General features: G+C 37.3%; 1 protein-coding gene across 1 annotated transcript in view; it reads right to left on the bottom strand.

Moving 5' to 3' along the window:
- Window positions 1-8,658: 8,658 nt before the first annotated feature.
- The window catches only part of pdlim4 (PDZ and LIM domain 4), a 44,568-nt gene continuing 37,218 nt past the window's right edge, over window positions 8,659-16,008 (bottom strand). The window contains exons 6-7 of the mRNA XM_053331398.1: window positions 12,756-12,894; window positions 8,659-10,822 (exon numbers count right to left, since the gene is read on the bottom strand). Of these exons, the coding sequence (XP_053187373.1) occupies window positions 10,618-10,822; window positions 12,756-12,894 (344 nt within the window). The 3' untranslated portion in view covers window positions 8,659-10,617. The remainder of the gene's footprint in view (window positions 10,823-12,755; window positions 12,895-16,008) is intronic.

The raw sequence follows: 16,008 nt of genomic DNA, 5'->3' as shown, positions 1-16,008 counted from the left end.
CAAGCACTTGTCCTTGGTCAACTGGTTGTACGCCTCTTTATTTTATCCCTGATTTAGTTTACTTTTGGCAAGATGTTACACACTGACATTTGAAGAAATCTCTCATCATTATAAACTCTCCCTCAGCTTGATTTAACCACTGAACCGATCTATACTTTTGAGCAGTTTCACCAAAAAAACAAGAGAGCACATTAAAACCAAATTTCAAGTGCTCTGCTTCCTGGAAGATATTTTTCTTGGTGGGGTGGGTTGGCCTCTAAAATAACATTCACATTAGGTAACATTAAACCTTTGCCCTGAAACTAATCAATATTAATGAAATTCTGGTGGCTGCCAGTTCCTGAGGGCAGGACTCTCAACGCTAACTCAATGATAGGTAAAAAAAAAAACAACTTGTGGGTTTTACCGTATAGCATAGCATTTGCAAATAGCTCAATGCAAACCTTTTTGTTGCAGTTAGCCTCACCTATCTGTTTCTCCAACTAGTTAATGGAGTGCAAATCTCAATTTAATGTGGTGAATTCAAAGAAGACCATGAGATCTTCACTCTTGAATGCAGACAAACAGACTTTTAACCTCCAAGTTTAAGTCATTAGTCTGAATGTGGATATGACCTCATGTTTGGTAGTGACATGGTTTTATCTGGGCGGACCCCCACACACACACATATCTGCAGATGGATCAAACATTATGTCATATTAACACAACTACAATTACACAATCCCTTTACACACATGGATTACTGTGACCTCTGTGTGTGAGTGATGGTTTTGGTGTTTTCAGCATTGTGCAGTTGTGATGAGTCATCAGTTTTCATGGCCTTATTTTTTAGAACCTCCTGCTTCTGTAGATAGTCATTTAAACATGATAGAAAGAATAGTGAATGACTCTTTATCAGTAAAAGCAAAAATACATTTCTTTATGTGACCTTCTTGTTTTTATTAGTGGATATATCATTGTTTTTGAAGACCTAAATTATTTTATTAACAGAATTACTTTAAATGAAACATGTATCTGAAGCTACAGTAAGACCAGTACCTAAATATTGTAATAGTCTTTGTTGAAAAATGGGGAACCTCAACTTAGAACACAAAACATGTAAATAATTTACAGGAATATAAATAACCTTAACAACAACTAAATATTCTTCTATGTTTAACTTGTGATAGTCCTCTGTTGATATTGTATTCCTTCTAGTTTGTCATTAACTAACTAAGGTTCATTTTTGGCAGCTGTCCAACAGCTTTCAGCTCTATACAGATATTCTTAATCATTGTGGATATCAGCAGTTGTTACACTCAGAGAAAAAAAAAGATACACAATTATGTGTTTGTATGAAGGACCTTTGTTTTACTGCTACTAGTTTCACTGTGGTTAGCAAACGTCTATCTTCTTCTATCTTCTCTCTATTTCCTTGAAATTTTAAGGTGTCTAACTGGCACAGAAACCTCATTGAAAACTTGAAGAACACTTATTATGCTTTTTGTGATTTTAGTTGATAATGTACCATTATGATGTTAGATATTTATGCTCTGAATGTGATTGGGTTTTTGTTTTTTACCTTGCCAATGACCTAACTTCAGTGCATGCCTACAAATGGCCATCTGTTCTGTAGAATTTGTTGCTAATGGTGGTTGCAGAGGTTTTTCCATTTGTTGTTTGCGCATTCCACTCTTATTGTATACTACTTCTAATGAATACTGGCTCTCACATGTATGGATGTATTTGAGTAATTGACAATTTGAGTAAAGAACAAGTAAAAAATAGTACTACCATGATACATTATATTATTGCATGAGTTAAATAAGTTTCAGTTCAATGTGGCGTGATTGTTCATGTTTTTATAAAGTGACCACAGTGTTTCATTTGGTCAAAATCCTGTTTTGGTTTCAAGCAGCATGTTGATTTGAGACATCGATCCATAATCCTAAGGTCTCACGCTTCTGGCTGCCCTTGTGTTCTGACCTTTTGGAGAAATCTGTTTATGTCTGCGTGCCTGCGGGGGAAATCACAAGGAACATTTTTAAATGATTACTCTTTCTGTACGATTGCAATGGAACAGCTCAAAACATTTTAAAAAAATCCTTTATAACACAACAAATATAGTTGGGGTTTTACTATTTAATATTACTGTTGAAGTTAGGAATTGAATACTCGCCTAACTGTGAGTGTTTTTGTTATTCATACCATACAGCCAATGCCTGCAGTAAATAAGTCCAGTAGACAAGCCTGATCCACCTCTTCATGTCTCTCTAATAGAATTATAACTCTGCCTGCTCTATACTTAGACCCTCAAATGATTGTATCTCTGCTTCATGAGGTCCAGACTGAGTTGTTTAGGGAAATAAAGGCCTTTTTCACTCAGTTAAAGATGTCTGGAAAGGATGAAAGACACGCAGGAAAAGGAGAGAGAGAAATAAAGAGTTAGGGAGGGTGAGAGCTGGCACTTGTATCCGTCAGTGTTTGTCCTATAGTGCCTGCCACTGTGGAACTTTTTATACAGTCACTATGGTACCACTGAAACACGCAGCTGCTTCTTTTAAGGGTATTGTCAGGGTAGAAAAGGGGATATGTAAAGAACTGTGTGTGGGAATGTGTGTGTGCTTCATTTGTGTTTGTAAAAAGAGTCTTAAAAAGTGCAGACAGTATAATAAAGAGAAGAAAAGGAAGTCTAAAGTGGTTGGGCAATGGGTTGGATAAAGAGATTTTTTTTAAAATTTGAGGACAACAGTTTACTGTTTTGTTTGGCGTGTTGGGTTTGGTTCAGCTTCAGTGGGCTTTCCTGTTTCCTGTCCCCATATTTCTTACTTTGCCTGTGTCTTAAATTAAGAACCTCAAGCAGACCAGATTTAAGATAAGAGTCTCCGTTCCACAGAGTACAGCAGGGATCAATCTGGTTGATCATTTTGTCTGAGGTACAGCTGAAAATGCAACACCCAAACAGTACTTCAACATTTGTTGCAAAATTGTTGTGAAAATATGTGTTGACAATGAGCAGCAGCTGAGAAAACCACTGTGCAATAGTTAAGAGAGAAACACTTCAACGTGGCCTTAAAAAATGTGAAAGTCTGTCACATAGAAATAGTGCTTAGGAAATAGTGGTGACTTCTGTTAGAGCAGGGTTAGGGCAGTTTATCAAATCCATATGTCATTATTTCCTTTTGAATTTTGTAAATGGATGTTTTGTTCTGTCATATTTAATGTGTTCCTGTTTTATTACTCAATTTGAACTAAATCAATTTTTTCAGGTTTTAAACCACATCTCTTGTCAAACTCAGAAAATGCACCAGACCTGAAAAGTGAGTGACAAGTGTGATGCTGATATTTGATCCAAAATCATACTGGCTAAACAAGCAAAGTTTCTTCATGAACCAGTAATAGTATTGTTTTTCTGTTTTCTTTTTTGCTTATTCGTCTTTAGATACACACAGTTAATGAAGTTTACCTCAAAAACCTTCCCTTGCTTTGGTCTGTCATCACTTTCAATTCAATTCACCTCATTCTGAGCCAGGTTTTGTTGAAAGCAGACATCCCTCTAAAGTATGACTCGCCTGTTTGGTTTTTATATCCACTTTTATTTAAACAGACTTGAGAAGGCAGAGATATGTTGCATATGTCTGAAAAACCAACAGATGCTGTGGCAGGTTCTGCTTTGTTACTGGATGATTGCCACTTTGGCAATATATACGCTTAGAATAAACAAAATACCTCAGAGGGAATTCTTTCTCTGTTTTACTTCTAATATTCTGTACATCTTTGACAGTGCAGCCATTACTTCTTGTAGCTGTATGGATTCTGCCACAGTCTGATGACATTGGGGCATACTAAAATACAAATAATGTATCCAACACAATATCATTCATTACAGCACAATGGACCTGTTTTGTTTTTACTGTTTCTAACCCTAACCCTACTTGACAGGTTAGGCAGCTAACCTAAACTAGATATTACTCAGAGAGGGTCTACATCTGTCAAATAACATAAATGTGTCATTGCTCTATTTTAATAGCTGAAAATATTTAGATAAGCTAAGTCTGTATTTGGACCTGCATCAAAATAGTGATAGAAAACCATCAGATACATGTGCCAGATTGTTTTTCATTCAAGTGAATTTAGTAGTTCAAGAGAAAAGTGTTCTGAAGTAAATGCTTATTGCTTTTGTTTTGGCTCATGATCTTAGCTTCCACCACATTTTATTGAGATCTGTCAACACACTTTTAAGGCATCTTTCTGACATCATACAAATAAATGAGATTGAATATAACCTCCTTGGCAAAAACTGAAAAACTGAAACTTGGTTTCTGCCTTTGCTGCATATCCACTGGTCTCCTTTACTTCATCCCTTTTAGAGAAACTTTTCTCATATTGTACAGTTTGTACAGACAATGCGCCGCTCATTCAGGCAGCATCACTGTCATTTTCTTCCCACCAGTCCATTCAGGCCCACCTTCTGATGTTCCTTAGATGAATGTATTGCTTATATGAGAGCCCAGCAACTTTGAGGTCTGAGGTCATCCTGTGACATGTCTCAAGATTAGCCACTGTCTCTTTCAGAATCCCCTTTTAATGAGAATCAAAGCATAACTCAATGAAAGCTTCATCCCTTTACAAGGCCAAACCAAAACATTCAGAGGATCAAGGAGCTTTCAGGAACACACAAGAAAATCCCTGAAAACAAACCATGGGTACTGTATATAGACAAACTATGTACCTCGCAATGTGTGCGTGTAGATTTTGACCTCATTGAAGAAATACAAAAATCTCCACATGTACAACTGTAAATATAGACAAAAGCACAAATCCTTTGTAGACATGCACTGCAGAATATAAATGCTCTGAAAAAAACCTCATGAGAGACAAGAAAATGATTTTGACAGAAGATTTCACATTGAAGAGAGAGAGAAGTATTTTTTTTGTAACTTTAACAGTAACGTTTTTGCATCATGTGATCATGGGTCATCAAATCAAAATGACATGCATTACTGCTTCATTTGCACATTAGACTGGAACTTACAGTCATTTAAATGCACTAAATACCAGTGTTTGTATGACGATAAACAGGCTCCTTCTCTCAGCTCTTTCAGTACTGACCAAACACTGTATAATAACCTGTAAAAACCTCTACTGTAATAAATTAGAGTTTTGCGTGTTGCTTATGTTACTTAAACTATAGATCTTTTGAATTATGGTACATGTTTTCAATTTATGTCTTCAGAGGAATGGCTAGAATGCTGCTCTACTTAATATACTATACAGTCTCTTATACCAAGGTCTCACCAGCATTTATCCAGTAAGACTCTACAAATCATGGCTGTCACAGGCAACAGGTTGGTACCGTATGGGCGCACAAGCGTGGAATGTACAGTATGCTCCTCAAGCATGGAGGAGAGGTACACAGATAAAAGAGAGAAAATAGAAGTCAGATAATGTTGTTATATTTCAGATTTGCTATCAGAAAAGTCTCTCTGTGTGGCATTGTTGAGGATGCAAAGAAAGCAAGCAAGGAGGGAAACAAAAAGATGGCTGAATGAAACAGAGTAGGAGAGAAAGTGAAAAGAATGATATATGACCACTTGGTGTAAGCAATGGGTCCCACATGATGGTTCATTATACCAGCAGAAAGAACTGTCAGACACCCAGAACAAGTCCTGGAGCAGCATTAACAGTGTCAGCATTCTTACCAAAGGGAAGAAAACAAGCCTCTTAACCACACAGCCAGTGCTATGAGGTTGTGTTCCTTGTGTTACTTCTGTCTTCAGGACTTCTAACTGGAGATGGATTAAAGCAGAACAATGTGTAAAGCCTACAAAAGTATAAGCTTAAATTGGAATTATCTATGTTAATGTTCACTTTTTGAATCTGTTGAGCCTGATTTGCTTTGTCATCCAACTTACTGTAAAATTCTGACTGAATGAATTAGATTATTTGGTCTGGTCATGTGATGTTTATGCATACTAATTATATATTATGCTATATTTTTTAATCCCCTGGTTAAATCATGCAACACATTAAAGTAAACAGAAAAGAGATGTTAACCTATTTATTTCTGTGTGCAGGCCAAGAAGAAGAATGTGACCCTGCAAGTTCAGATGTGAGTTGGTTAAGAGGTGATGCTGCAGTTTGCGGAGTGAGGCAAGCACACTGTTCCTGAACAACTTGAAGTGTTTATCTTTAAACTGGACTGAATGTTTATAGACGTGAGAGAAGCAAAATTCTTTCCATGTAGCAGGGTCTCAGCTTCTCTCTCCCTGAATCTCTAATTGCCTCTGTTTTGCTTATACACTCCACTGTGTGGGTTTGTCAAGTCCTGTTTGTTAAATGCTTCCACACCAGATTGCTAATTTTGTATTTAGATCAGAAAAAGTAAACTGAAAGACATGAATAATGTGTTATTTCCAGCTCTTTCACTCTGTGGTAGCTATATGTCAAAGGTGTGCTTACTTCCATTTCTTGTAATGTGAAATAAATACACAATATTTACACATCACTGCTGACAGCCGCAAACCTAGTATGTCTAAAACGGTTCCTTTCAGGAAATGAAAAAATCCAGTGGATCAAATGGAGTCACGAGATGTAGTCACAAGCTCTTTTTAATACTACTTCATTGGTTAAATATTTGTAAAACCCACAGACAGATGTTTAGAGTGACCAATAGCATTGATTTATGAAAAAAAAAAGATGACATATATATATTATTAAAGATGAACAAAAATTTCCACTTGAGCTGTTTAACTCAAGTGCATTACATTACGTTACATTTAGGACTTATAGCATAATACAAGTGTCATCCATATGGGAAACATTAACAAATGTGAGTAATGCTGACTGCACAAAGCTTCTAGGAGGAGTAACCAACTGTTGGTCGAGACACCAGGGTTTTGTTTACTTCTCCCTCTTCCTCTCTTGCCTTCTTTTTTTTCTGTGATGGTTAATTTTACCCTGATTTAAAGCCTCTCTCTGTTGCACCACCCTATACTCAAAAATCTGGACTCCTTCACTGCAGTTGCTGAATGAACGATTATTGAAAGCACACTGTCATTTAATTGGGTATGAGGTCGCTTCTTACCTCCTGGTTTTGATTACAAAGTAGTTCCCTCAAATCTGTGCCATGCTCTGCAACTGTAACTGAAGGCATAATAGATGTGCTGTAATGATGCTCTTCTGCGAATGCACATACAAGAACATGAGGAGCCAGAAATGTGATACAAATCAACACATTTGTAATAACACTAGATTTCCTACAAAGTATAAGACTACGTAAGTGCCACTGGCCTGTTCCCCAGTCAGGCATTAAGGCTAGCTCTATTCTAAAGTGGCCTTTTAAACAAGGGTCATTCAAAATAGCTTTCTCTTCTATGGTTTGCAGGAGTCTCTGATTAAATCTAGGCTTACATTATTGAATTCATTAAGAATAGAGATACCAGGAGTAAATAGGGTCTTAATTAAACCTCCACTGATGCCAGATTTATGTCGAATGAAAGCTCTTTGCAAGTAAGAGTGAATGGATTAAATGAAGCTCCAGCTGTGATGATTTCACTACTCAAGCTAGGGTTTGCATTGTTGTCATTAAAAGGGAAGCATATCATCTTTTCTACAATTTCTGATCACTATAAGGATTTTGGTGTTGTGTACGTAAATATTATTTTAATTCCAATTTTTACTGTTAAGTCAGTTTTTACTCCTCTAATCCCATCATCTCGAGCTACTTATGATGCCTTTCAGGATTTTTAAGCATTCTCAGACTACTGCTGTCTGCACATATTCTTACACATGAGGACTAAAACAGATGGCTGAAACTAATCTAATTTAACTCCATCCAGGACTACACAGTCAAGAAGTTATTACTGTGAAAACTATGTAAAATGTGTTTCAGAGAGCCACTTTGTAAACAAGGATTAAGTATTCTAAATTAAGGGCCACTCCTGGTTTAGTTTATACTCTGTCCGGAAACTGGCTTTGTGTTATATTTCAGACTGTAATTTCTAAGTGTAAAACAGTTACAACAGGGTGGTTTGCAGATCTAAAGTGAAAGAACACACTTCTTCTCATGGGCAATAAAGTTGGTTTTGTGACACAAAAACAATTTCATGCTGAGATTTAAGGCTTGTGTGTTACGGACAAACCGCCGTGTCAGAGCTGGTGTGTAAAACTAAGACAAATTGAATCCCCTGTGTTTTTCACAGTGCAACTCATGCAACCTTTTTGCAGGGAAATCCTGCACTTAAGATTAGTGAAGAATGTAAACAACTGTCTCATGGTAATGCACTTCTCATTTTATTTAGATCCTGAAAAAATAGCAAACAAGAAGATCAAGAACAAAAACATGTGTTGCTAGAACAATAAGTTAAACACAAGAAGAAGATTTGTGTCAAAGAGCACAGGAATCCTTTAAAGACACAGGGTATGCAAAGGCACATGGGTGACATGTTATATATGTTAAAGAAATCACAATGAAACAAATATGTACAATACCAAAGAAACTATGTGGTAGCAATATAATTTTTCACATAATTTACAAGATAACTAGTATAGATGGCATACTAGCAGCTACGCATCAATGTTGATATCTAAAACAAAACAAAACAGATGGAAATCATAATAGCACTGCAAAATTCAGTTTGCCATTTCAAATTATTATGAAGTATTTTGTTTAAAAAAAAAATAAATCTAAAATTAAGAATAAGACCACTCTTCTACACCAGGCTTACTTCACTATTCACAATACGCCAAGACTGATGGCCACATGTTACAGTCATAATAACACGTTTCTTTCTTTCTCTCAAGAAATGAAAATACATGCTGTTCCCCTATTTCTCTTTATCACTTACTCTCGCCTTTTCTGCTCATGTAGAAATATATATTTCATTTGCTTCATGGACTTGGTTGTGACCAAAAATCTGAATTAATAGTAGGAAGGGAATACAACTATGCATACTTCCAACTTGTGACTTTTTCCTCTCTTCCAAAGAGGAATCGTAATGTATCTGTGTAGTGGGTCCAAAAAACTAAACACAGTGAATATTACTCCCACATGTTTTAGGCTGTGGAGTCCCGGTTTACTACTTTCCAGAGGTTTTCTATGGCTGTGTCTCCTGTCTCAAAATGCACATAACCATTTTTAAAAGTTGTCAAGAGAGGCAGAGAGCCTATTGGTGTCAACCCGTAGTGTTTTTAATAAACAGACCCAGTGAACTCCATGCTGTTGACTTTATGAACAGGAATTCTTCAGTGTGAACATGAGTGATAGTTGAAATTCCTCTCTCAGTCAGGTGCTGGACTTTGGTTAAGGATCTTATGTGAATGTGTATCACGCCTGCTCAAAGTATCATTAGTGCATGCATGAAGTCCATAAGTTATTTCATCACCTAAGTCTAGTTTCTTACAATTAGTTGTTTATGAAAAGAGGTTGTTGTGACCACATCTGAGAGTAATTCAAAATTCTAGATGTGGTCCAGGAAAGTTTTGTTTACATTTCAGAAGGTGGTGCTTGCATAGTTGCATATGAAGGCATTTACTATAGGTTATAGTGCAGTAAACCTATTCACCAAAGCACACTGGCATTCCCTCACATTACATCTGTTAAAGAACTGCATATTATTCATTATTGCTTAATGTTTTATAAAACTGAGAAGTGAGCAGAAAAACTGAGATGTCTAAAAACTAAGTCTGAAAGTCTGAAAAGTAAACTGCATACAGTACATGTAAAAATGCAGTACAAATGCATAAGTCCATAAGAAACAGGAGTATAACTGGAAACTGTAACATAGTTAAACAGACAATGAAACCTATAAACCCCTTAACCAAAACATGAACAATATATAACTTAAATGCTTTGAAAAGCAGACTGACATTGTGTCGTGCTGTGTGCTGCGTGGAAACTGTTGCTATAAAAGCTAAAAGTCAGAACAAACCCACTAACTCCTCTGCACAGTTCTTCACGGCAAACACACTAATCAACTCAGAAGTCTCACGTGAGAACTAAACCCAAACGTATTCTAGTCATTTTAAGGCTTGAATGAGAGTCGTCATGCAACATTGAATTTCATTCTGGATTGTTAGAAAATGCTGGTGTAGTTACTTTACAAACATCTCATTCAGTTTTATGCTGACTTTTACCATCTGTGCATGTCTTTGTTATAACATGTACATGGGATATTCTTGTGTTATGCTGTGCTTGTGATGAAGCTTCATATGAACAACTGTTCTGAATATTACCTTAACTAGGTCAGTAAGTTGCTTGTACTGTATCTACATTCAATGTAAACACTCTAATTGAGAGATGAGGGCTGTCAGGTCAGGACATAGCCTACCATGTCAGTGATTTAATGCATTGGAGTTTTAGAAATCTCATCAGATTCAACCCTTTTTCTGTCACCGTATTTCAATATGCTCAATATACATAGCAATTAGCAAGTCTGTCAGTGTAAAAATTCTGATCTGAGATCACTGAAACACAAATTTCATACGACTCTAAACAACCAAGAGGCAAAATTGATCCAAGATCAGGATTCCTGCGTGACAGAGCCTGATAAATCTTGGCTAGGATACTCAGTAGCCCTATTCTCCCATATTTTGGTTTCCCAGTTATATTACAGTATAGCCAGCTCCATCTCCATCTCAGACAAGCTCCACCTTGGAGTTGGGATAAACAGCAACAACGTCATAGCCCTCTGGGGGCTGGACGCGTGCCTTGGCGTGGGTCTCACAGTACAGACTGTCCTCGATGAAGAAGTAGCCTCTTTGCTTGAGGTTGATGCCGCAGTCATCACACACAAAGCACTCGGGGTGGTAGAGCTTGTCCCGGGCCTTCACAATGGTGCCACTGGATGAAGAGATGAAGGGAGAGAGTATTAGATTTCTGAAGGCTTGAGAGTTATGTAGTAAATCTAGAAATAATGGAAAAATAATAATACATTTAAAAAAAAAATCCAGCAAGACAAAAGGAGATAGACTTTCTCCTTTGATGCCCTGTAAAAGGTTTAGTTTGATCCTCCTGTTAAGACTCATGATAGTGAAAGTGATAGTGAAACAGATTATTTTAGGGATGAAGGATTTCTATTTTTCTTCTTTATCTTGCAGTTTCTTTTTGGTACATTTTCTGTCAGACCTCATGAGTATGAGATAAGGAATAGAGAGAACGTAATCAGTATGAGGAATAAAACATCCTCATACTGAAAGTAGTGTAAGGGTGAAAGTCAAATAAACATAGTGGAGTCTATAAAGATCATATCATTATACCTGCATGAAGGGTTGCACTACTGAGAAAGATAAAAATGCTTGAATGTGTGATTGGGAAATGATGCAATGATGAGCAAATTGCAAAATGCAGAGTGCCTTACAAGGAAAAGTGCAAGCAAGGAGGGTGCCTTCATCACAGTGGACAGAACACTTTAAAAGGAAGTAAATAGACTCAGTTATTTACTGAGCTTCCCATTATCTGTGCAAATTAGTAACTATCATACTTTATAGCACCTGTAAGGATTTGAATATACAGTATCTCACCATATTTATACTGTACAGTAAATACCACATTCATTGTGTCACACCTGGGAGCTGAATAGTTAATGTTTATTCTGCTGGCTGGCTTCTGATCAGCACAGTTTCATTTGGAATTTAATAGCTTTAATCAGTCACACAGTGACAGCACAGTTGTTAAGGGCGTTGTTCATTCAAAGCTCCCAATAAGATTTTCCTCTCTAGACTGGGGATTCAGGCCAGCGGACATTAAGTCATAAGCCTCCTTCTTTTTGTACCTGTTTCTGCATCCAACCCCACAACATGCAGGATCAACTCTTGACACAGTGTTCTATTCTTGGTTAAAAAGCTGTAAAATGATCCCAGGTCATAACAGGTTTATTGTGCCTCACAAGCACCCACAATGCTCTCTTGTTAATAAGAAATGTAAGTCAGTAATGACATCACTGCTTACCTGCAGCTGCTTTTATAGAGGGGGGATTACCGGTACATGTGGTTTATTTGAGAGGTATGTGCATGTGGGCACGCACTTACTGTAATGTTTACTCTATATGCTCCTATGTGGATGTGTACAGGTAAGAATATGTGTATAGAGCATGTGTGCGTGGGAAAGGGTGTGGAGGATAGCTTGGTTTAATCATTAAAATGATGAATGTGAATAGATTTTTCCGAGTACTTGTTAAAAGGCCTGTTGATACAGGTCAACCTGAGACAAGGTTTTGAGTCGGGGAAGAACCGACTTACCTCACATACAGTAGTTCAACTTTTAAACTTTATGACTACAGACAGGGTGATAAAACAAGAGGGAGAAATAGAATTTCCAGATGTCGATTAAAATAGGAAATTTGAGAATAAATCATTCAAATTTACTGTATCTTGAGTAATATGTAATTGTAAACTAAAATAACCATTATTTGTGACCATTAAGATGCACAGTTTGGTCCCTGGTATACATTCAAGTTATGCAAGCTACTTTTTCGCTAAAAATGTATGTCTCAAATCGGAGGGGATATTAAATAGTACTATTTTATGTATAAAGACAACATTTTAGATATGCTGAATGGTCTGTCTTTATTAGACTGAAAAATAAATCACAGGGCTCTTAAAGGAGTATCTGAACTATACCTGTATGACCCAATTCCAGACATAAGTTGTGTTATTCACTTGTTTGAATTATATCTAGAGGGGTTAAGTCAACCATGACCTGGATGAAAGCAAATCTTCACAGACACAGATTGTTATTTACTTGAAAATTAAACCGGCATGAGTACAATACTTACACAATACCATTACAGCAGCGTGTGCACTGGGGTAGCTTCTGGAGACCAGGCAGAGGGCTGGGGATGGGGCTTCCAAGCTTGGGGATTGGAGATCTGACTGGAGACTTTAAGTTTCTCATTCTGTCCGTTGGAGACACACCTAGAAATAAAAAAATAACCACAGAATAAACACAGAGACTCAGGAAACTTGACTACAAACCATTCACAGGCCAGAGAAGCATGCGATCCAAGAGTTCACGGTGCTGACATGACATGAACACGTTTGCAGAAAATAATGAGCAGTTTAATCCACGAAAATAGTTGTTAGTTTGCTGCCCTGCAGTCAACTGTTACCATCACACCAATATGCTGCAATCACATGATTTCTGCGGCCAGTGCAAGGTGAGATGTGACATGACATAATCTCACCTTCAAACTGAACACATCTATGTATTGACATCAAGACACCAACTCAATCAAATGTTACTTAATTGATTTAATTTCATGTCAACATATTGCTCATTAATTCTGTTACAATTTTACAAACAGTGGCTGTTTCTAAAAAGTAACATATAAGCTATTAATCATGATGGTAGACACTGGTTGCTGCCTTCCCATGGATGGCACTTTTTATTAAGATCAATGCCAGCCATCAAGCATTTAGTTGTGCTTGACTGGAATGCATGAAAGAGGAACATTTTATCCTGGATATCTGAAGCCACTCCAATTACACCAAAGTAGATTGGGTATGGGGGCACAGCTGTGAACTGCAGTATGTGACTTTCCTTCATTGATGATGTGCCAACGGAGGTTATTCCTGTCACTGCCACTAACCACAGTCTAATTACCTCCCATCTGGCACCTGACTCAAAGCACTTTCAATTCCCTGGTAACAGTCGGCCTCTGACTGATCCATGGTGTGTTTAAGAGCTGACATTAGTTGGGTAGGTTATATGTGAGATTAATGTCTCTATTACCTAATGATGCACTCTAATGGAATATCTTTCATGTGCAGCACTCTTGTGAGGGGAAAGGCTGACTAATAAAAGTCTTAAGACCACAGTCAGGAATAGATACAAAAGGCAGCATGAATGAGCACTTGTTCAGTCCTGCTTCGACATTTTTAAAGAGCCAGACAACTTGAACCCTGTGTATTTCATTGCCAAATGCACACAGACACCATATTTTATATGACAGACATTGACAAGTTGACCAGTTGCCACACATACTGAATATTACCCCACTTAACATTTGTGGCATAATGTGTGTCTTGCACTGTGACTAATATCAACCAGACACACTGTAAAAACAGTCACACATCCATCCATGTAAACCCCCATCCTAACTAAAACCTGTCAAGTGAAGCGTGTGAAGCCTGAGGAAGTTTAAGGCAGAGGGAATCCAAAAGATAAATGAACAGCTGCAATATTATATTAGACAGCTACTGTGGGAAATTGTTGTATCTACAAATTCTTAAGGAAGTCAGAAAGTTATTTTTTATTGACCATAGTGCACATACACTTGGACTGAATTCATCCAAGGGGTTTACAAGGGGTCTATGTAACAAGAAAAATGGAAACAATGAATCGCTGAAATGGGTCAGAAAGACACATTTAAAATCTGAGGCCACACATGTAGGCTGAAAGAAAAAACCATAGTCAAATATGTTAAGAATACAATAGGAAGTGCTGACATGATAGTTGATTAACAAAGATTATTATCAGATCATTATTTTTAAATAAAACCAAATATGTATTTGTTGCAGCTTGTTTGTATCACATCACTGTAGTCTGAATACTTGCAGTTTTGTTTTTTGGAAATTAGAAATGACTAAACGATAATGTAAAATAATCTTGTTGATCCTGTCTGAGTTGTGGTCACAGCTACAGACAATCTGTCGGAACCAGTTTTATGTTGGTCCACTAATATGAATCAATTTAACTTCACACATGGTTTCTCAGGCAAAGTGACCTAACAATAACAGATCTTGCAGTATTTCACCATTCCATGTTTACATATTACAATAGGAGGCAATCAGTGGTTGAATTTACACAATATAACATTTCCTTCTCTGCATAGCAAAGATGCTGATAGATGTCTTAGTTCACGGGGGTATCCTCTGAGAAAAAACAGAGCCTGGTTCTCTCCTGAGTTCTTTCTATGTATTGAAACTGGGCTTTGTGGCCATCACTCAGCACTGTGGTAATGAGCTTTCTGCTGAAAAAATACCCAAGGTGATGGAAAGTCACTTTTCTGGAAATAAACAATATATGGTGCAGCCAGTCTGTACAAAATTTGATATTTTCCAAATGTCCTTAAACCAAACAACCACGTGGAGGTCAGGGATTGAACAGAGTTTCAGAGAGGTCACTGGCATCGTATTTATTTCTTTTTCCAACTGCTGAAGAAACACATCTCCTGTCTGTCTTCCTCTTTGATTCGCCTCATATTTTCTGTCTTTAACAACAGAGACCATTTTAATCTGCTTGTTAGCATATTGAATACATACTGTAACACCTGGAAACAAGATACTGATATTATCACATGTACAACTTTCTATTACTTACCTATTGTAAGTAATATTGCTTCACATGCACTAACTTAACAGCAGTTTTTATCAGTCACTCCACCCCTCTTTTGCACATTGCTAACCAATCATGGCAGAGACTGTGGAATTCTGGGTAAACTGACACTCTTGTTTGCTTGAACTTTAAAAGCCCCTGAAAGTCAACATGGCCTCTACAGGGGCGTTTGCCTTCAAAAGGAGACCAACTACAGTGATTTAAAAGCCTGACAGCGAGGTATGCATTCAACAACAGGACGATCTGATTTTAATCTGTACCTACGTTCAACTGTTAATTTGACTTGTCTCATCTTTATTGAGCTATGGAAAAAAAACAACAACAAAGAAACAGGTTTTAATGACATTTGCGGCAGGATTTCACACTCTCACAAGGATTAAATAACACCACCAACCACCAACAGAGAGACAGGTAGCTTTTAAAACAATCCCAAAGTAAACCCAAAGAGTCTCTTCGTTTCATCGAGGGCTTAACCTGTCAATCAACCTGTCGGACCCCCAAGCTGAAAGATCACTGACAGCAGACAAACAGAGTTCCCTCTTAATCTGTTTAATCCATCAGCAGTGTTACATTCTGTCTCTCCAACCTCCTTTTAGCATATGTCTTGCCACCTCTGTTTCCCTTTCTTTAGCCCTCCCTCTTTCTCATTGCTTTGGGTGTTAAAGTAAGTGCTAAATTAAGGAAACAGTATG

This window comes from Scomber japonicus, chromosome 13, assembly GCF_027409825.1.
Source record: "Scomber japonicus isolate fScoJap1 chromosome 13, fScoJap1.pri, whole genome shotgun sequence".
Classification (NCBI taxonomy): domain Eukaryota; kingdom Metazoa; phylum Chordata; class Actinopteri; order Scombriformes; family Scombridae; genus Scomber; species Scomber japonicus.
Note: the sequence above shows the minus strand (reverse complement) of the source record. Positions and strands in the feature narration are given on the sequence as shown.